Consider the following 19,389-nt stretch of genomic DNA (forward strand, 5'->3'; position numbering starts at 1 on the left):
CACAATCCGAATTTAAATAATTTTGGTGGGTCCATTTGTACCATGATTGTTTCAATGACTTTACTGGAAGCTTCATGAAACTAAGAACCAAGTTTGTTTTTCTTACGAATTTCTAGCTACCGAGAAAAGTGCCCTGATTCACAGTAAGTAACATACATATATACACTCACACACAGATACATATGGATGCACAAGTGAATAAATAAATGACCATACTGTTAAATATGTTGAGATATAGAGGATAATAAAACATGTGACAAGTCAACTGTATTTTTAAATGGATTATTGGTTATCTTTTAACTCAACAGAACTCCTATGATGGAATCAGAAAGCAAGGACTTGAAGAATCAATGGGTAGTAAATATGTGTAAATGGTGCCATCCATTCTTTTAGGAAGTTTGGTGTGCAAGAAAGGAGAAAGCTAAATAAGTTGCTGGAGAAGTTAGCAGGATCACAGGGAGCTGTTTCATAAGACATGGAAGGCTTGACCATGTTTGTATGCAGAGGGAAGGAGCCACTGGGGGTGGGAAAAATTAAAGCTATAAAAGCAAGAAATAAATAATATAAAAATGTCCTGAAGTAAATGAGAGAGGAAAAAAGGATCATGGGACCAAAAAGTTTCATAGCAAGGAGAAAAAAGAATCATCCTTTAAAAGAAAAGAGAAAATGTATAGAATATTTAGAATACAGAGAAGGTTGAGAACTAGAAAGGTGAATTCGAGGATATATATATACCATATGGCTTTAAGATTGCAACTTAGAGGGGCCAATCACTTGCTAAGAGTAAGTGGATGAGGATGAAGTTGAGGGAATAGAGGGGAAATGTTTTCAATAACCACTGTTGATGGATTTAGCTGAAGATGGAATGTCTATGGCATGAAAATGAAAGTTGGTGGTTGTGATTTGCAGCTTATATTAGTGAGCCTTTTTTGAGATGTAAGCTTAGGTTATTTGATCTTTTTTCTTTTTAATGTAGGTGTTTATCACTATAAACTTCCCTCTTAGTACTACTTTTACTGTGTCCCACAAGTTTTAGCATGTTGTGTTTTCCTTTTCATTTGTCTTGAGACACTTAAAATTCCCCTTTGATTTCTTCTTTGACCCAATGGTTTTCCAAGAGTGTGTTAATTTTCATATATTTGTGAGTTTTCCCATTTTCCTTGTGTTATTCTTTCTAGTTTTATTCCACTGTGGTAAAAAAGATACTTAGAATGATTTCAACCTTCTTAAATTTCACCTCTCAAGGAGCTAGAAAAAGAAGAGTAAACTAAGCCTAAAGTTAGAAGAGAGAAATAATAGATTACAGCAGAAATAAATGAAATGGAGAATAGAATATTCAATAGAACAGACTGATAAAACTGAGTTGTTTTTTTCTTTTGAAAAGATAAACAAAATTGAAAAACCCTCAGCTAGACCAACCAAGAAAATAAGAGAAAAGACTCAATTAAATCAAATCAGATATGAAAGAGATGTTACAACTGATATCACAGAAATATAAATGATCATAAGGCACTATTATGAACAATTATACTCCAACAAAGTGGACAACCTAGAGGAAATGAATACATTTCTAGATAATGACAACTTACCAAGACTGACTCAAGAAGAAATAGAAGGCCTTACAGATGAACCAGTTTGCAAGGCAGAAATAGAGACACAGATGTAGAGAACAAATGTATGGACACCAAGGGGGGAAAGCGGGGGTGGTGCGATGAATTGGGAGATTGGGATTGACATATATACACAATATGTATAAAATAGATGACTAATAAGAACCTGCTGTATAAAAAAAATAAAATAAAATTCAAAAAAAAAAAAAAAAAGCATTCTTTGCCCCTACTTCTAAATAGACATCCAGGCATATTAATTCTTTTGATGCATATTGCTAAATTGCTCTAGAAAGGATTATACCATTTTGTTATCCTGTCAGTACTGTCGGAGGGTGTATATTTATCTTCTTCATCACATTTAAATTGTCATCATTTTTAAAAGTAAAACTTGTTTTTTAATAAAATGCAATACTTTATTATAAATAAATTAGAAAACTATAGATTAAAAATAAAGAAGAAATAGAAGGCCTGAATAGACCAATATTAGTAAGGAGTAAGGTAATAAGAAACCTCCCAACAAAGAGAAGCCCAGGGCCAGATGATTTCACTGGTAAACGCTACCGAACATTTAAATTCTTCTTAAACTCTTACAAAAAATAGAAGAGGAAGGGTTACTCCCAAACTCATTTTATGAGTCCAGTATCACCACAGTACCAAAGCCAGATGAAGACACTACAAGAAAAACTTCAGGCCAATATCCCTGATGAATATGGATGAAAAACTCCTCAACAAAACGTTAACAAACCAAATTCAATAGCACATTAAAAGGATCATACACTGTGATTAAATAGAATTTATCCCTGGGATGCAAGGATAGTTCAACATCCATAAATAAATAAATGTGATACACCACATTAACAGAAAAATAAAAATCACATGATCATCTCAAAAGATGCAGAAAAGACATTTGACAAAATTCCACACCTTTTACGATAAAAACTATCAACAAAATAGGTATGGAAGGATTTTACCTCAATATAATAAAGACCATGTAAGAAAAGCCCACTGCTAGCATAATACTCAATGGTGAAAAACTGAAAGCTTTTTTTCTAAGATTTGGAACAAAGCAAGGATACCCACTCTGGCCACTTATATTCAGCATATTCCTGGAAGCCCTAGCCAGAACAATTATTCAAGAAGAAGAAATAAAAGACATCCAAAGTGGAAGGAAAGAAGTAAAATCATGCAGATGACATGACCATATATGTAGAAAATCCTAAAGAATTCACCCAAAAAATTTATTAGAACTAATAAACGAATTCAGAAAGGTTTCAGGATTCAAAACTAACATACAAAAATCACTGTGTTTCTATTCACTAACGACACACTATCTGAAAAAGAAATTAAGAATATAATCCCGTTTACAATAGCAACAAAAAGAATAAATACTTAGGAATGAACTGGACCAAGATGGCGAAAGACTTGTACACTGAAAGCTCTAAAACACTGATTGAAGAAATTAAAGCATATATAAATAAATAGAAAGACATGACATACTCATGGATTGGAAGAACTAATATTGTTAAAATGTCCATATTATTTAAAGTGGTGTATAGATTCAATGCAATCTCTATTAAACCCCCAGTGGCACTTTTTACAGACAGAAAAAAATAATTGTAAAATGCACATAGAGTCATGGAAGACCCTGAGAGCCAAAACAATTTTGAGCAAGAAGAACAGAGCTGAAGGCATCATACTTCCTAATTTCAAAATATATTACAAAGGTACAGTAATTAAAACAGTATGATACTGCATAAAGGCAGACATAAAGACCAATGAAACAGAATAGAGAGCCCAGAAATAAACTCACACATTTATTATCAACTGATCTTTGACAAAGGTGCTAAAAATACAATGGGGAAGGATAGTATCTTCAAAAAGTAACGTTGGGTAAATTGGCTATCCTCATGCAAAAGAATGAAATTAGATCACTATCTTATACCATTCACAAAAATTAACCAAAAATGGATCAAAGATTCAATTGTTAGGACCTGCAACTGCAAAACTCCTAGAAGAAAACATAGGGTAAAAGCTTTGGTCTTGGCAATGCTTTCTTGGATATGACACCAAAAGCACAAGCAACAAAAGCAAAAATAGACAAGTGTGACATCAAACTAAAAAGATTCTGCACACAAAGGAAATAATCAATAAAATGAAAAGGAAACCCACAGAACAAGTGCAAATGTTTGCAGGCCATATATCTGATAAAGAGAACTCCTACAACTCAGTAGCCAAAACAAACAAACAAAATAATCTGATTAAAAATGAGCAAAGGAACTGAATAGACACTTCTCCAAAGAAGACACACAGATGGTCAACAGGTATGTGAAAAGGTGTTCAACATCACTAATCATGGACTTCCCTAGTGGTGCAGTGGTTAAGAATCCACCAGACAAGGCAGGGGACACAGGTTCGATCTCTGGTCCGGGAAGATCCCACATGCCGTGAAGCAACTAAGCCCATGCACCACAACTACTGAGCCTGCACTCTAGAGCACACACGCAACTACTGAAGCCTGCATGCTCTAGGGCCCACATGCTGCAACTACTGAGCCCACGTGCTGCAACTACTGAAGCCCTCGCACCTAAAGCCCGTGCTCCACAACAAGAGAAGCCACTGCAATGAGAAGCCCACACACTGCAACGAAGAGTAGCCCCCAGTCGCTGCAGCTAGAGAAAGCCCGCGTGCAGCAACGAAGACCCAACAGAGCCAAAAATAAATAAAAATTTTAAAAAACTCACTAATAATCACAGAAATGCTAATCAAAACCACAATGAGATATCACCTCACTCCTGTCAGAATGGCTATTATCAAAAAGACAAAGGTGATAAGACAAAAAGATAAGGGTGGTAAGGCTGTGGAGTGAAGAACTCTTATACACTCCTGGTGGGAATATAAAATGGTGAGCCATTATGGAAAACAGTATGGAAGTTCCCTCAAAAAATTAAAAATAGAACTATTATATGATCCAGCAATCTGGGTATGTATCTAAAGGAAATGAAATCAGAATTTTGAAGAAATATCTCCATTTACATGTTCATTGCAGCATTAGTTACAATAGCCAAGACATGCAAACAACATAATGTCCATCAATGGATAAATAGATAAAGAAAAATGTGGCGTATACACACAATGGAGTATTATTCAGCCTTAAAACAGAAAGAAATCAAGCGATTTGTGACAACATGGATGAACTTGGAGAACATTTTGCTAAGTGGAGTAAGCCAGACATGGAAGGACAAATACTACATGATATCACTTTTATATGGAATATAAAATAATCAAGCTCATTGAAACAGAGAGTAGAATGGTAGTTGCCAGGGGCAGGAGGAGGGAGAAATGAGGAGGTATTCATCAAAGTATACAAAGTTTCTGTTATACTAGATGAATAAGTCCTAGAGATCTACCGTACAGCACAGTACCTATAGTTAATAATATTCTACTATATACTTAAAAAATTTGCTAAGAGGGTAGATCTTATGTTGTGTTCTTTTTTTTTATAAATTTATTTATTTTATTTTTGGCTGCGTTGGGTCTTTGTTGCTTGCACACAGACTTTCTCTAGTTGCGGTGAGTGGGGGCTACTCTTTCGTTGCAGTGCGCGGGCTTCTCACTGCGGTGGCTTCTCTTGTTGCAGAGCACGGGCTCTAGGCATGCAGACTTCAGTAGTTGCAGCACACAGGTTCGGTAGTTGTGGTTTGCGGGCTCTAGAGCACAGGCTCAGTAGTTGTGGTGCACGGGCTTAGTTGCTCTGCGGCATGTAGGATTTTCCTGGACCAAGGCTTGAACCCATGTCCCCTGCACTGGCAGGTGGATTCTTAACCACTGCACCACCAGGGAAGCCCTATGTTGTGTTCTTATCACACACAAAAAATTATAAACTATTTGTAGGTCAATCATACCTCAATAAAGGTTTATTGTTGTTGTTTTTTAAAGAGACTTATTGGATTATTTTAGGAGGGTTCAACAGCTGATCAATAGGAATTGACAAAAGAAATACAGAGAAAATGAAGGAGAGGAAATTATTTTTAAAAAATAACAGAACATTTCTCTGAATGAAAGAGTCCACCTGGTGAAGAGTACAGTGGTTGAAAAGACCTTCACCAGGGCACAATAATATGACATTTTGGAATATCATAGGTAGGGAGAAGAGTGTTCCAGTTAGGAAAAGAGGTCATAAACATAGGAATGAACATCAGAAGGGCACTGGGCTTCTCAATAGTCATTCAAGTCCCTGATGACGATAGAGTGATGGTTTTAAAATTCTGAAGAAAGGTGATTTCAACCAATTAATCAAGTATGAGGGTAAAGAAGACTTTGTAGTCACATAAGTACTTGGAAATTTTACCTCCACATACCCTTTCTTAGAAAGCTGCTTAGAGATAAAGGGTAATAAAAGAGGGAGTAAACCAAGAAAGTGGAAGCGAGGTAAGCAAGAGACCTAACAGAGGCAAGCACCAGCAGCAGATCTAGAGTCGAGATAGAGAACAAAGACGTGGAAGTCTGCAAGATTTCCGGAAGAAAAGGGGCCATTAGTACATTACCCTATATGTGTTAGTACTGGGAAAAAGCTAGTGGTAACTGGTAGAGCAGTTTGCAAATTTAAGGAAACTTTTTAATTAAATAACTGGTGGGAATTTCCTGGCAGTTCAATGGTTAGGACTTCATGCTCTCACTGCCAAGGGCCCAGGTTCAATCCCTGGTCAGGGAACTAAGATCCCACAAGCTGTGTGGTGAGGTCAAGAAAAAAAAATTGGGGAAAATCACCTACTTATTAAGTGCAGAAAAATAAATTCTTTCTTTGGTTTTGCAATGATATATATATGATTATTGTTTAAAAATATTTTATAATCATATTCTTTAGCAATATTAACTTAGACAAATAACACCTAAAATTTAAAAATGATTTACCTCTGGAAATTATGACTGGATATAGAGAAAGCAGGGGCCAGACACTGTTACTTATTGTTAAAAAACTTTCAGTACTATTTGTTTTCTGACCTACCACACTTCCCTGAATCTCAGATTAATTTAACTATATGAGGAAACGTTCTTATGTACACTGAAAAAGGAAAAAATGCTGCCAATCTAGCATAATATGCAACCCAATTTCATACACACACACACACACACACACACACAATTGACTGAATTGTGTTCCTTCTAAAATTCATATGTTGAAGCCCTAACCCCCAAAGTGATTATTTGGAGACAGAGCCTTTAAAGAGGTAATTAAGGTTAAGTGAGGTCATAAGCGTGGGGCCCTAAGGCAATATGACTGGTATCTTTGTAAGCAGAGGAAAAGATACCAAGTCTGTGCATACACAGAAGAAAGGAAGGGTGACAACACAGCAAGAAGGCAGGCCATCTGCAAGGCAAGGGGAGAGGCCTCAGGAGAAATTAAACCTGCCAACACATTAATCTTGGACTTCTAGCCTCCAGAACTGTAAATAAATTTCTGTTGTGAAAGCCACCTAGTTTATGGTGTCTTGTTCTGATAGCACTAGCAAACTGATCACAGGTATGTTCAGATATTACATACAAATTAAATTGTTCAAATTGTGCAATTAAATTGTAGGCTAGTCCCATGAACTTTAAAGAAGGTGTTAAGGTAGATAGAAATAAGTTTTCAAAATTTCTTGGCTTTCTTGTTTCAGAATTTGAATTCTATGAGTATCTTCTATGATACCTCTCATTCTAACTAATTTAGTGTAAATCTAGATAAAAAATATCATGTCCACCTCCCCTTTTTTTTTTTTGGTTATCACCTGTCCTATGTAAAATGGCTTATATTGATATTTTATCCAGGAATGTTTATAGCATTAGAGACATTAGTTTAGACAAGAGATAAGCACATTTTGTAAAAGGCCAGTAATAAATATTTTAGTTTTTGTGGGACAAAAGGCAATATTTTGAAGATATGTAGGTACTTATGTTACAAGAGATAGAATAAATTTCTACAAATTTTTTATTGATGAAATTCAAAATAATAATTCTTTTTTGGGGGGATGCAATTTCACTTCATTGGTATGCAAAGTTATCATTTCTTATCAAATCAATTGCAAATGTTCATCTGTGAAAATAATTCTTAGTTTGCACACAGTGCAAAAGCAAATCGTGGGCCAGATTTGGCCCATGAGTGTAGTGGTTTGGCCAAACCTTGGTTTAATCATCAGTTTTTATTGCCTACTGAGGAATTTTAGCTCTGACTTGATGCGGAATTGTGGCATTTTTACCTGGGCCTCTGTTTCCTGTACATAGACGTGGAATGTGAGAGAGAAGTCTCTTGGCCTCTTGCTCTGTCCTTGAAACTCAAAGTATAGTCCCTGATCAACAGCTTAGGGATCACCTGGAAGCTTGCTAGACATACAGAATCTCAAGCTTCATCCTAGAAGGACTGAATCAGATCTGCATTCAACAAGATCCAAGAAGATTTCTACACACATTAAACTTCTCTAGAGCACTATGAGACCTGGTCTAGGAAAATCCAATGAAAGATAGTTCTCCAGACAATTTCAAGCAAAGCACAAATATTTAACTCATTTACCTAGATATTTTAGGGCAAAGTGTATTTTACCTGAAGCATCTAGGTAACTACATTTGCTTTTTATTTGCTTCTGCACTCTGGTGCAAGTGAAAAATGGCTTTTTAAAAATTCATAACAAAGTTGGATTCCAACCTAAATTTAATCTGCTCCATTTTTATTCCTAACTTCTATTAGATCATAACTCGTCCAAAGCAGAGTGCAGTTTATCAGAATGTACACATTTTACACCTCTAGCAGATCTGTATTTACAAGATAAAGCACATGGTTCCAAAGGAGATATTATATTCAGATAAATAATGTATGTTTTAATATTGGCTGTGTGATTGTAGACAGGTCTATAAAAGTCTTAAAGCTCTTATAGTTTATTCTATTATCCCACCATGTAATAATTTTCCAAACTAGACCACAATGAAATTTTTAAAAGTCAGAATTTATTCAAACTTTTCGGTTGTACTTGCCATTTCCTATTGAAGCAGAATCTAATACTACAATATAGATATGTTAAGATTCTTCCATTATTGGCTAAATTTACCTCACTGAGAAAACTATGGGTTTTTTATGTGCAGTTTGATGTATGAGTCTCTGATATGTAACATAACAGTAAGTATGGAATTCTATTGAGTCCTTGAGAAATTGCCCTTGGATCCATGATTTTGGAAAATTCTGAGAATATGAAATTAGCTAATGTAAGAATATACTGGTGTCCATAAAACATTCTTATAGAGACAGCTGTGATTTTATCATCATACATATCTGCTGCCTTTGTGGAAGATCTTTCTCACCCACTATTAGAATGGCATATGTTTTTTGCTTTATTGTTTCTCCTACTAGTGGTATGTTCCTGTATTTGAATTGAGCTTTCCATATTCTGTCTTTCGTTTCTCTTTAGACCACTGGGAACTCATTTCCGGAGATTCAGCTTCATTTTGTGTTTTAACTTCTGAATCTGGAACAGGTAACTCATTTACATGGAGATCAGTTATACAAATGTATCTGTAAGCATAAATTATTGCTTCAGATGGCTTACTAGATGGTCTACTTCACCTCAAATTTAATTCCGGTGTTCATGTCAACTTTAAAAGTAAGAACCTGAGAACATTAACGTGCTTTTATTAAACAAGTGAACAACCGAATGAACGAGTTATTCAGGCTAGATATTTGCATGTTACTCCTTTTAGTGTTTATACACTTCCTCTTGCCAGGTATTTTGCGATGGGTATACACTGTGATGTTTCTTGGAAAAATGTCACAGTTCTAAAAACTATAATAGAGAGAAGGTAGTTTTGATGAAATAATCCTACTTTCAATTAAGGTGATTGGATCTCTGACTTGGTTTTTAATTTATCAAGCATTTTGATTCCAACCAAAAAGAAATTTTATATTACTGCCAATTATTAGAACTAGTAGAAGTTAATGGTTATACAAAAAGGAACCAACACCTTGGCTGTACCTATATCATAAAAGACTTTAAGTTAGAATTTGAATTTTCAAGTTTTATTTTAAAGAGGAAGGTCTGGCAGATATTTGAATATACTTCATCTGCATTTCAATATCAGTGCTACTTAAAAGCCAAGATAATTGCTACCTACTGTGTTGTACACTTCTGCTTTGTATAAGGCTTAATAACAATCTTAATTAGGCTAATTTTAGTCAGATTAATGCTTGTGTGTGTCAGCACTAGCTACTAAATGCCACATACTCCAGGGCTTTAATTAATGGCAAGGAAAGGAAATACTCATGGTGTAAACATTTTTGAACTGAAAAAGCCTAAAACAAAGGATATCCAACGATGACAGAGGATAAATCACAATATCACTAATTCTAGATTTGTAGTATATTAAGGTTGACTTTTAAACAGACAAATCTGTCACATGTAACATTAGGAAAATACAGTCTTGATGAAACACTCTGAGCGTATCAAACCTTTGCCTTTCACAGTTCTGGAAGGTTTGGAGATTTTTTATTGTTGGTACTTTGGTACACTTGTTCATTTCTTTAGCTGATAAACTCAAGAATGTCCTATCTTGAATAAGAAACTCCTCTTTCGTTGCATTGTTTATGAGCTAGATGAAGGAAAGTGAGCTCATTTTTTTCCCTTTATTAAATTTCTAGTTTGACCAACTGAATGAGATTTCTCTATCCCTCACTCTTGGCCTGGGCTGTGATTATCCATGTCAAACACTAGGCATCGTCATTGTCTATACCATCTTCCTCCTTAAACATGATGGGGAACGACTGAATGTGAAAGGGAGTGGGAGACTCCAGGAGCAACTACTCATTGTGATGACAAAAGAATTTTTCATTCACTTCATAGCCTTAATTGGAAATAGCAGTCAGGTTTCCAAATTAATACTGATAACTTCTATAATCTAAGAACTATGTATGGCTGGTAAGTGGAATAATGATAATGATGATTATGATGATGATGCAATGGGCTTAGAATTAGAAGGTCTGAATTCAAATAAGACATTATCTTTGAGACCCTTGACCTAGTAAATGATGAATTATCATGAAGTTAAGTGGGGTATGTATATGAAGGTGCCTAGGTTCCAATTAGGAATTCATAAATATTTGTATGTTCATAATTTATATATTTATATACTTCACTCACATTTTCAAGGCACTTGGGTTCAAAGTGAAAGTAAATTTTAATGTTAGGTTAATTCAGTTATGTAAATTACTATCAAAAAGTACCCTAGGTTTATGTTTATATGTCCTGATAAAACTTATTAATCTTCCATAATCACAAGCAGAATATGGAAAACTTAAGCAAACATTTAGTTAAAAAGATGCATACCTCTTTATATTCCCATAGCAAAATATTATGCAAATAAGTGAACAAATATGTAAATGAACAAATGAATGGAGTCTGGCTTAGAAACAACTGAATTCAGTATTCTGTATGCAGAAGAATATAGCTCAGTTTTTTTAGATGAATCTAGTTTTTTTCTTTTTCCTGCCCAATAAGTCTGTTACCAATCTTCACAGGGAATATTTAGTTCATTAACATCAAACAATATGTTAGATAACTCTGTCTAACTTTGCTCTATCCAGAAAAGCACACACACTTCTTTAAGAATAGATATAATTTCAAATATGCAAGAGTGGAGAATTGTCCAAGAGAAAGTTGCTCATATTTCAAGTGAATTTAAGATTTCTTATTCTCAGGATTTTTTTTTGGCTGCACAGCATGGCTTTCGGGATCTTAGTTCTCCAACCAGCGACTGAACCCGAGCCCTCACTTGGTCAGCAGTGAAAATGTGGAGTCCTAACCACTGAACTGCCAGGGAATTCCCAGAAAGGATTTTTAAAGTAGTTCTTTCAGCCATGTTGTATACCATATTTCTCTAAAGTAGCCCAATTAAAAATTTTTTTTAGTACTAAAGCATAATTTGGAAGCTTAGACTGAATTTTCATGATTCTGGACAGGACTGCCAAAGTTTCTGGGATTTTGCAATGTAAATTTACCCCCATTTTTTTCTGCATTCAATATATTAATAGTACACTTGCTGTGGGTAGGTACGATGTCTTACTTTTCTTTTGTATCCTCAAATACTGCCGGGCATTCACTAATACTGTTTTGGATTTCACTGGCAGACAAAAAAAGCACTTTTTAAGATTTAAGAACTGTCAAAACCTATTAAGATTTATAGTTTGCCTAAACCTATGACAATAAAGAATGTCAGGGTTACTGGCTTATGGAATAAATCAAAACAGAATATGCACTAAAGACCTCTACAGTTGAAGATAACAAAATAAACTAGGGAGAGTTTAGTCACTTTGAGTTCTTTCCAAAAACAAATCTACTTTGTGATGTGATCTGGAGTGATCTTGTTGATGGCTTTGGTAAATAGGAAGCACATACCCTAAAATGTAACTTATAAACAGAGAAACAGCAAAATATATAATAATGGGTTACTAGAAGACTGCTTGGTCTTCACAGATCTCTACAAAGGAGGAATTAAGAATAACAACTGGTTAACCAAGAGAAAAGAATCTTTCAGTTGCTTGACCTTGGCTATTTCAATGAAATTATTTCTCAAGTAGACGATAAGATATAAGGTTGCCATTGCGTGCTATTTCTTAAGCGTTTCAAACTCCCTTTGTTTTGTGTTTATACTCACCAAACAATGAGACCTGCCCCTTGCAAATGATGACTCAATATTAGTTAACATTTATAGAGCTTTCACTCTGTGTCCCAACTGGGCTCCAGGTACTGATGTCACCCTGAATTATTTCAAAAGTCTTACAGAACAAAGGAACCCAAAATTTATCTCGGGCATTCCCCTCAATGAAAAAAATAAGTGAACTAGAAGACAAAAAAGGTTAAGTGCCTTTTCCAATTCACCCAGGAGCAGCTCAGTAGCTGAGCAGGGGCTGAGACCCCCCATCTCTGGTCGTTAGAGTGAGCCTGGTTTTCCTGTACCATCGTTTGTCCTCTTGTTCCATGGCAGCATCTGAGGGACCACAGCAAGGCAGAGGAGGGTGTGACCTGAATGCTCCTCCTCTCCCATTTCACTGGCAGAAATTTTATTTTACAGTCTATTGATTGTGTTCTGAGTAAGAAGTCCTACATTTTTTTTCACTTTAAAAAATGGGAGTAGACCAAAGAATCCGCCTGCCAATGCAGGGGACACAGGTTTGATCCCTGGTCCAGGAAGAGCCCGCGTGCCGCAGAGCAACTAAGCCCATGTGCCACAACTACTGAGCCTGTGCTCTAGATCCCACGTGCCACAACTATTGAAGCCCACGCTCCTAGAGCCCGTGCTCCACAACGAGAGAAGCCACCACAATGAGAAGCCCGCGCACCGCAACGAAGAGTAGCCCCCGCCCGCTGCAACTAGAGAAAGCCCACAAGCAGCAATGAAGACCCAATGCAGCCAAAAATAAATAAAATAAAATAAATTAATTTAAAAAAATAGGAGTAGACCATAACAACAACAAAGCTGTAATTATGTGAGGTAAAGGATGTGTTAATTAACCTTATTGTGATAAATATTTTGCAATATAGACTTGCATCAATTCATGACACTGTGCACCTTAAACTTATACAGTGTGTCAATTATATCTCAATAAAGCTGGAAAAAATGTTTGAAAATTATTGTTATACACTTTACTATTGGAAGAAGTACTATATTAAAGCTGTGAATACAACTAACTTTTAATAAATTTTTCTGCTGGTTCAGAAGTTAAAGCCTCCCAAGTATAGCCCAGCATTATTTTTTAGGTCCATTACCTGTGTTAATTTTTAAGAACATTCTCAGCATCGACTTAGGAGTAGAGACTGCTTTACTTGAAGAAGAAGAGGCCATTTGGTGGCACTGGAGGTTGCACCAAGTCTTTATGCGTATCGTCTGAGGAAGCATAAAAGGATGAGAAGAAAATGGGACACTGATGTCTAGGTAGAGATTTGAGAAGATGGACATAATCACTCTCAAATTCACCTTCTTCCCAATTTGTCAAAATCAGACTCTACTCCGGAGCATATAGCTAGCTTAGATCCTAGTACAGTGTTTTTTTTATTTTAAAAGTTGTAAACCATTCACTTGAAATGGTAAGTTGTACTTACTAATGCATGCCAACAGAAATGGGCCATCTCTCTTAGAGGGAAATAGGCAGGTGCTGAAATACTCCATGAAAGGAGCTAGAATTAGTAGTGGTAGGATGCTGGCGACATTCATTACTGCAACTGGCAGAAGAAATCCACCCAAATTCAGGTTGGAATTCATGGTCTGCAGATAATATCCTGAAGGAATCTGTATTTGAAGGGGGAAAGAGCCATTCAGTAAGACAATGGTTAAAGTAACTTTGGAGGAAGTGTCCTGTGGCAGATGCCTTGTCCCTTGCCAGTACTCTGTGACAGATGAGCTGGATGTTCCCCAGGTCTTCAAGGTCATGATTATGAACTGACAAAGGAGAGTAGGAACTGTGTTTAGTCTATTGACAATTCTACTGATTCTTTATGGACGAATATTTTGTCATCTAGTCTATCTTCTTAATTTTCCTTGGAAAAGTAAAAGTGACCCTAATTTTGTGCTTGGGATGACACATAAGAAAGCAAGTAACAAATTTTGCATATAAGCAAATAAGCTTTTTGTTTTTCCCAACAATAAAGCAAAAGCCAGTAGAAAGTATTAAGACTTTCATTTTCACCTGGATTAAAAAATAGTTTGGGGCTAGACTAGATCCTTTAAATGGCATCGAGTTTGATGGCAAAATAGGTAAGAATGATTTTTCTCTAAGAAGAGGGGACCCAGTGAGGAAACACATTACTTGTTGTAGGCTGTCTTTATAGGCTCCCTGGATTGGCCTTGTTTTTAACATAAGCCAAGTAAAACGAGAAAAGGGAGAGAAAACATACTTGTGTCTATACTCTCCTTTTAAACTAATTGTGTGGCACTAGAGGACCAAAAAGGGAACTCCATGAAAAGAGTTGCACAATAAAGTAGCAGAAATGAAAAAAAAAAAAACAAAAACAAAACACCAACAACACCTCTACCTCACTGGAAACCCTCAAGGTAGTGTTAGAATTTCTTCATTTTTAAAAAAACCCTAATACTAACTAAAACTCTAACATTAACTTGGAGTCACTTCAAGTATTCCTAACCTCTCATTAGGTCACAACATCAGAACTAAAGCACAATGTCACAGGAAAAGGGGCATCTCCTCACTTTTCTAGTTCCTGAGCTGTGTTGCAATAATCACATCTTTGTCATTATCTTTAGTAGCACAGAGTATTTCTTTAATTCCCAGGGGCACACAAAGCTACTGAGTGGCTTGGCGAGAAAGTCAACCCAAGTCTTGTCCTTGAGGAATGGATTCTCCATTTTTTCTTACAGTGTGTGAACTACATTAGGATTCCTGCCTTACCTCCATCCTGGGAGAGCAACCCGGCTCAAACATCCAGATGACAACTTCTTGTTTGAAACCTTCACTAACTCCTTCTCTATTATCAATTGTGCAATTCGAGAAGGTATAAGGAGAAGCAGAGTCATAACCAGCCCGCCAGTTGTAAAATGAGCCTATTGCTATGTTAACTGCCTAAACCCAGGAATGGACCACATTTTCACTGAGATTCTTTCTATCTGTATGAAATATGTCCTGGTGATAATTTATCTTCCAATCTTTAATTTGACCCTTGGGATTGTAAACAGGATTGTTTTGGCTGGGTACAGATGGCAAGAGGGAAGGGAGTATTGGCTAGTTCTGCCCTAGTTCAATCAAAATATTAAGCATGTATCCCCAGTCAGAGGAAAATGAAGGATGGTTTTTAAAATAGTGCTGGCAGCAGAACTACTCTAAGACTGAAAGGATCTCAGCACAACTTGGAAGTTTCTGTTACTGATTTCAAGCGAGAATTATTGTTAACAGGAATAAAGTTATTATCGGCATGAATCACAGACACAGAAACCTGTTAACTTAATAATGTGGCAAATGTACTATTAATCTTTAGTGAAGCAATATTAATATATTGCATAATCTAAAAAAAGGCCCCGATGTCTTGAAAGCTTGAAATCATTTCTGCTTCTGCCTCAAGTTCTGAAATCATCTCCTTTTAAAATTTTAAATACTTTTATTTCATACAAGCCTCTGAGAATTCAGGAATAACTGCTGTCAATAAAGATTCATTTTCACCTTTGAATGGCCAGTAATGTCAAATGGCAACATCATTGGCCTTAATATCAATGTATTTTAAATGTATGTCTTGGAACTGAAGGTCAATAATGGCTACTGAACTTAAAATATGGAATTTGATGATGTTTTATTCTTGGTATTTTGATTGCCTTTATACTGGTGATTATTTCATCTGGAGGCAAAAATCTTATTCCAGCCTATCCCAATGGAAGTTTCCTCTGCCTCCCTTGAGAAGTACATTCTAACCATTTTCTTTGAAGTTTCTGGTATAACATTGCTGTATATGATTTTGGAACCTGTATAGTCTGTACCAGGGATTTTTAACCCAGCTGCAAGAGAGGCATAGTGGGTAACAGCAAAGTGTGTGCATTGATACCAGCCTGGGGTAGGAATAGTCACTCTGCCATATGCTAGTAGGGTAACCAAGAACAAATTGCAAGTCACTTAATGTCTCTGAGACTCAAATTTAGAATAATAAAATCTGCCCTCTAGGCTTGCTTTGGGGGTTAAATTAGACACTGTGAAGTCATCTTTTAGAGGCTCTGACACATATAGGTGGTAAATAAGTATTAGTATTTGTTCTTTGCAATAAACTAGGCATCTAGGTTTGGTGATATGCTTAAAAATTAGCTTATCAAAATTTATTCTAATTTATGTTAAATTTAAAAATATGTAACAGTTTGCAGAGAAGACTCGAGCTTAGTAACAAAAAAATCAGGTGTCACTACATTATGAAGGTAAGAATCAGTAATTTGTGCTATTTGCACAGAAGGTTTGAGGCGTCCCACGGAACCATTAGTAATTTTGTACTCATGATTAATTTCTCCATTCTAAGATGTTTTCATGATATTTTTAAAAATTTTAATACATTTATTTAACCCAATAAAGTAAAAATATTTTAGCATGATCAATATAAAAATTATTAATGAGATATTTACATGGGGTTTTTTTCATATTGAGTCTTCAAAATCTGGTATTTTACACATATAGTATGTTTCATTTTGGACAAGGCACATTCCAAATGCTCAAGAGCAACAAGTGGCTACCATATTGAATAGTACAGTTCTAGAACAATATGGGAGACAGTGATTAAAGTGTGTGGGATGCAAATGGTGATATGTTTTAAAAGTTCGCCTGTAGATATGCACACCTTATCTGCTCACCTACACTACCCTAGAACTAAATAGGCATCATGCTTTTACTTGTGTGTCAAAGCTGTGGCTTAGAGTGTCTATCCAAGCTTACAAAACTACCATCTTTCTCCTCCCCTTCTGAGGTTAAAAGAATACACCCACTACCAAAGCTTGAAGTCTAACCATCAACAGCTAGCAAAAGACCTTAGCTGGTTGAGGGCTCTTATGATTAAAAGTTAGGGAAGCCCATCACAACTCCAGCATTATGTAGCAGCTAATAAATAGCAGTTGTTACATTTACTTATTGCAGGAACAAGCACCCAAAGTTTAATGTGGATTCTCTTAGTTCAGTTATGTTAAAATAATCCAAATAACTTCCAAGCAGTTACTCTATCATCTGAAATCGCTGTGTTTGAATACTCCTGGCATATGTTAGAAACAGCTAACCTGGATTTACAAACTGTTTCTACCCTGTAGTGATAAATATGTTTAAATGAGTTTCTTGGAATGGAAGGTGGACGTCAACATGAGAATAGAGGCTACCGGATCAGACTTCAGCCTCAGTGAAAGTATTTCCCAACACCAAGTCTCTCTGATACCATTGCTGAAAGTTTGTTTTGTTTGGCAACATGAAGTGAAATATTAACTCCTGTGAAGAAAGAGTTTTTGGAGTTGAGGTTTTAGAAAAAGCTGATTCATTCAGCTTGGCTTTACTTATATTTTCTGTGTGAATATAATGTAATATTTTCTGCGGCCTTTTTCTTTAAGAATCTGAAAACCCCCTTAGTAGTAGAGGATGGATGTTGGTTTCTAGCATGGGTGACAAACCAGTCTCCAGCACGTGAGGCAGACTGCTTACTTGGAAGAAGTCAGAGGAGCACATCCCCAGCTTCTTTCAGAATCTTCGATGTAGCCCCTCTAGATTTTTATTTTTTTTATACAGCAGGTTCTTATTAGTCATCAATTTTATACACATCAGTGTCTACATATCAATCCCAATCTCCCAATTCATCACACCACCACCACCACCACCCCGCCACTTCCCCCCTTGGTGTCCATACGTTTGTTCTCTACATCTGTGTCTCTATTTCTACCTTGCAAACAGGTTCATCTGTACCATTTTTCTAGATTCCACATATATACGTTAATATACAATATTTGTTTTTCTCTTTCTGACTTACTTCACTCTGTATGACAGTCTCTAGATCCATCCACGTCTCTACAAATGACCCAATTTTGTTCCTTTTTATGGCCGAGTAATATTCCATTGTATATATGTACCACTTCTTCTTTATCCATTTGTCTGTTGATGGACATTTAGGTTGCTTCCATGACCTGGCTATTGTAAATAGTGCTGCAATGAACATTGGGGTGCATGTGTCTTTTTGAATTATGGTTTTCTCTGGGTATATGCCTAGTAGTGGGATTGCTGGATCATATGGTAATTCTATTTTTAGTTTTTTAAGGAACTTCCATACTGTTCTCCATAGTGGCTGTATCAATTTACATTCCCACCAGCAGTGTAGGAGGGTTCCCTTTTCTCCACACTCTCTCCAGCATTTGTTGTTTGTAGATTTTCTGATGATGCTCATTCTAACTGGTGTGAGGTGATACCTCATTGTAGTTTTGATTTGCATTTCTCTAATAATTAGTGATGTTGAGCAGGTTTTCATGTGCCTCTTGGCCATTTGTATGTCTTCTTTGGAGAAATGTCTATTTAGGTCTTCTGCCCATTTTTTGATTGGGTTGTTTGTTTTAATATTGAGCTGCACGAGCTGTTTATATATTTGGAGATTAATCCTTTGTCCATTCATTCCTTTGCAAATATTTTCTCCTATACTGAGGGTTGTCTTTTCATCTTGTATACAGTTGCCTTTGCTGTGCAAAAACCTTTAAGTTTCATTAGGCCCATTTTTTTATTTCTGTTTTTATTTCCATTACTCTAGGAGGTGGGACAAAAAAGATCTTGCTGTGATTTATGTCGAAGAGTGTTCTTCCTATGTTTTCCTCTAAGAATTTTATAGTGTCCAGTCTTACATTTAGGTCTTTAATCTATTTTGAGTTTATTTTTGTGTATGGTGTTAGGGAGTGTTCTAATTTCATTCTTTTACATGTATCTGTCCAGTTTTCCCAGCACCACTTATTGAAGAGTCTGTCTTTTCTCCACTGTATATCCTTGCCTCCTTTGTCATAGACTAGTTGACCATAGGTGCGTGGGTTTATCTCTGGGCTTTCTATCCTGTTCCATTGATTTATATTTCGGTTTTTGTGCCAGTACCATATTGTCTTGATTACTGTAGCTTTATAGTATAGTCTGAAGTCAGGGAGTCTGATTCCTCCAGCTCCATTTTTTTCCCTCAAGATTGCTTTGGCTATTCAGGGTCTTTTGTGTCTCCATACAAATTTTAAGATTGTTTGTTCTAGTTCTGTAAAAAATGTCACTGGTAATTTGCTAGGGATTGCA

The 19,389-nt window shown here is 36.0% G+C and overlaps 2 protein-coding genes across 8 annotated transcripts in view; one reads left to right on the forward strand and one right to left on the reverse strand.

Annotated features, from left to right (window-relative positions):
• The window catches only part of MGST1 (microsomal glutathione S-transferase 1), a 413,587-nt gene that overhangs the window by 175,005 nt on the left and 219,193 nt on the right, over positions 1-19,389 (forward strand). For 6 of the 7 annotated variants that reach the window (XM_059935387.1, XM_059935388.1, XM_059935378.1 and 3 more), the window contains one exon: positions 9,047-9,112. The exons of the other annotated variant lie outside the window; for it this stretch is intronic. In XM_059935387.1, the coding sequence (XP_059791370.1) occupies positions 9,047-9,112 (66 nt within the window). The remainder of the gene's footprint in view (positions 1-9,046; positions 9,113-19,389) is intronic. 7 annotated transcript variants of the gene reach the window in all.
• SLC15A5 (solute carrier family 15 member 5) overlaps positions 1-19,389 on the reverse strand; it is a 93,039-nt gene that overhangs the window by 41,401 nt on the left and 32,249 nt on the right. Inside the window, 1 exon segment of the mRNA XM_059935375.1 lies at positions 13,727-13,913. Within this exon segment, the coding sequence (XP_059791358.1) occupies positions 13,727-13,913 (187 nt within the window).

The sequence above is a fragment of the Balaenoptera ricei genome, chromosome 10 (assembly GCF_028023285.1).
Source record: "Balaenoptera ricei isolate mBalRic1 chromosome 10, mBalRic1.hap2, whole genome shotgun sequence".
NCBI lineage: Eukaryota > Metazoa > Chordata > Mammalia > Artiodactyla > Balaenopteridae > Balaenoptera > Balaenoptera ricei.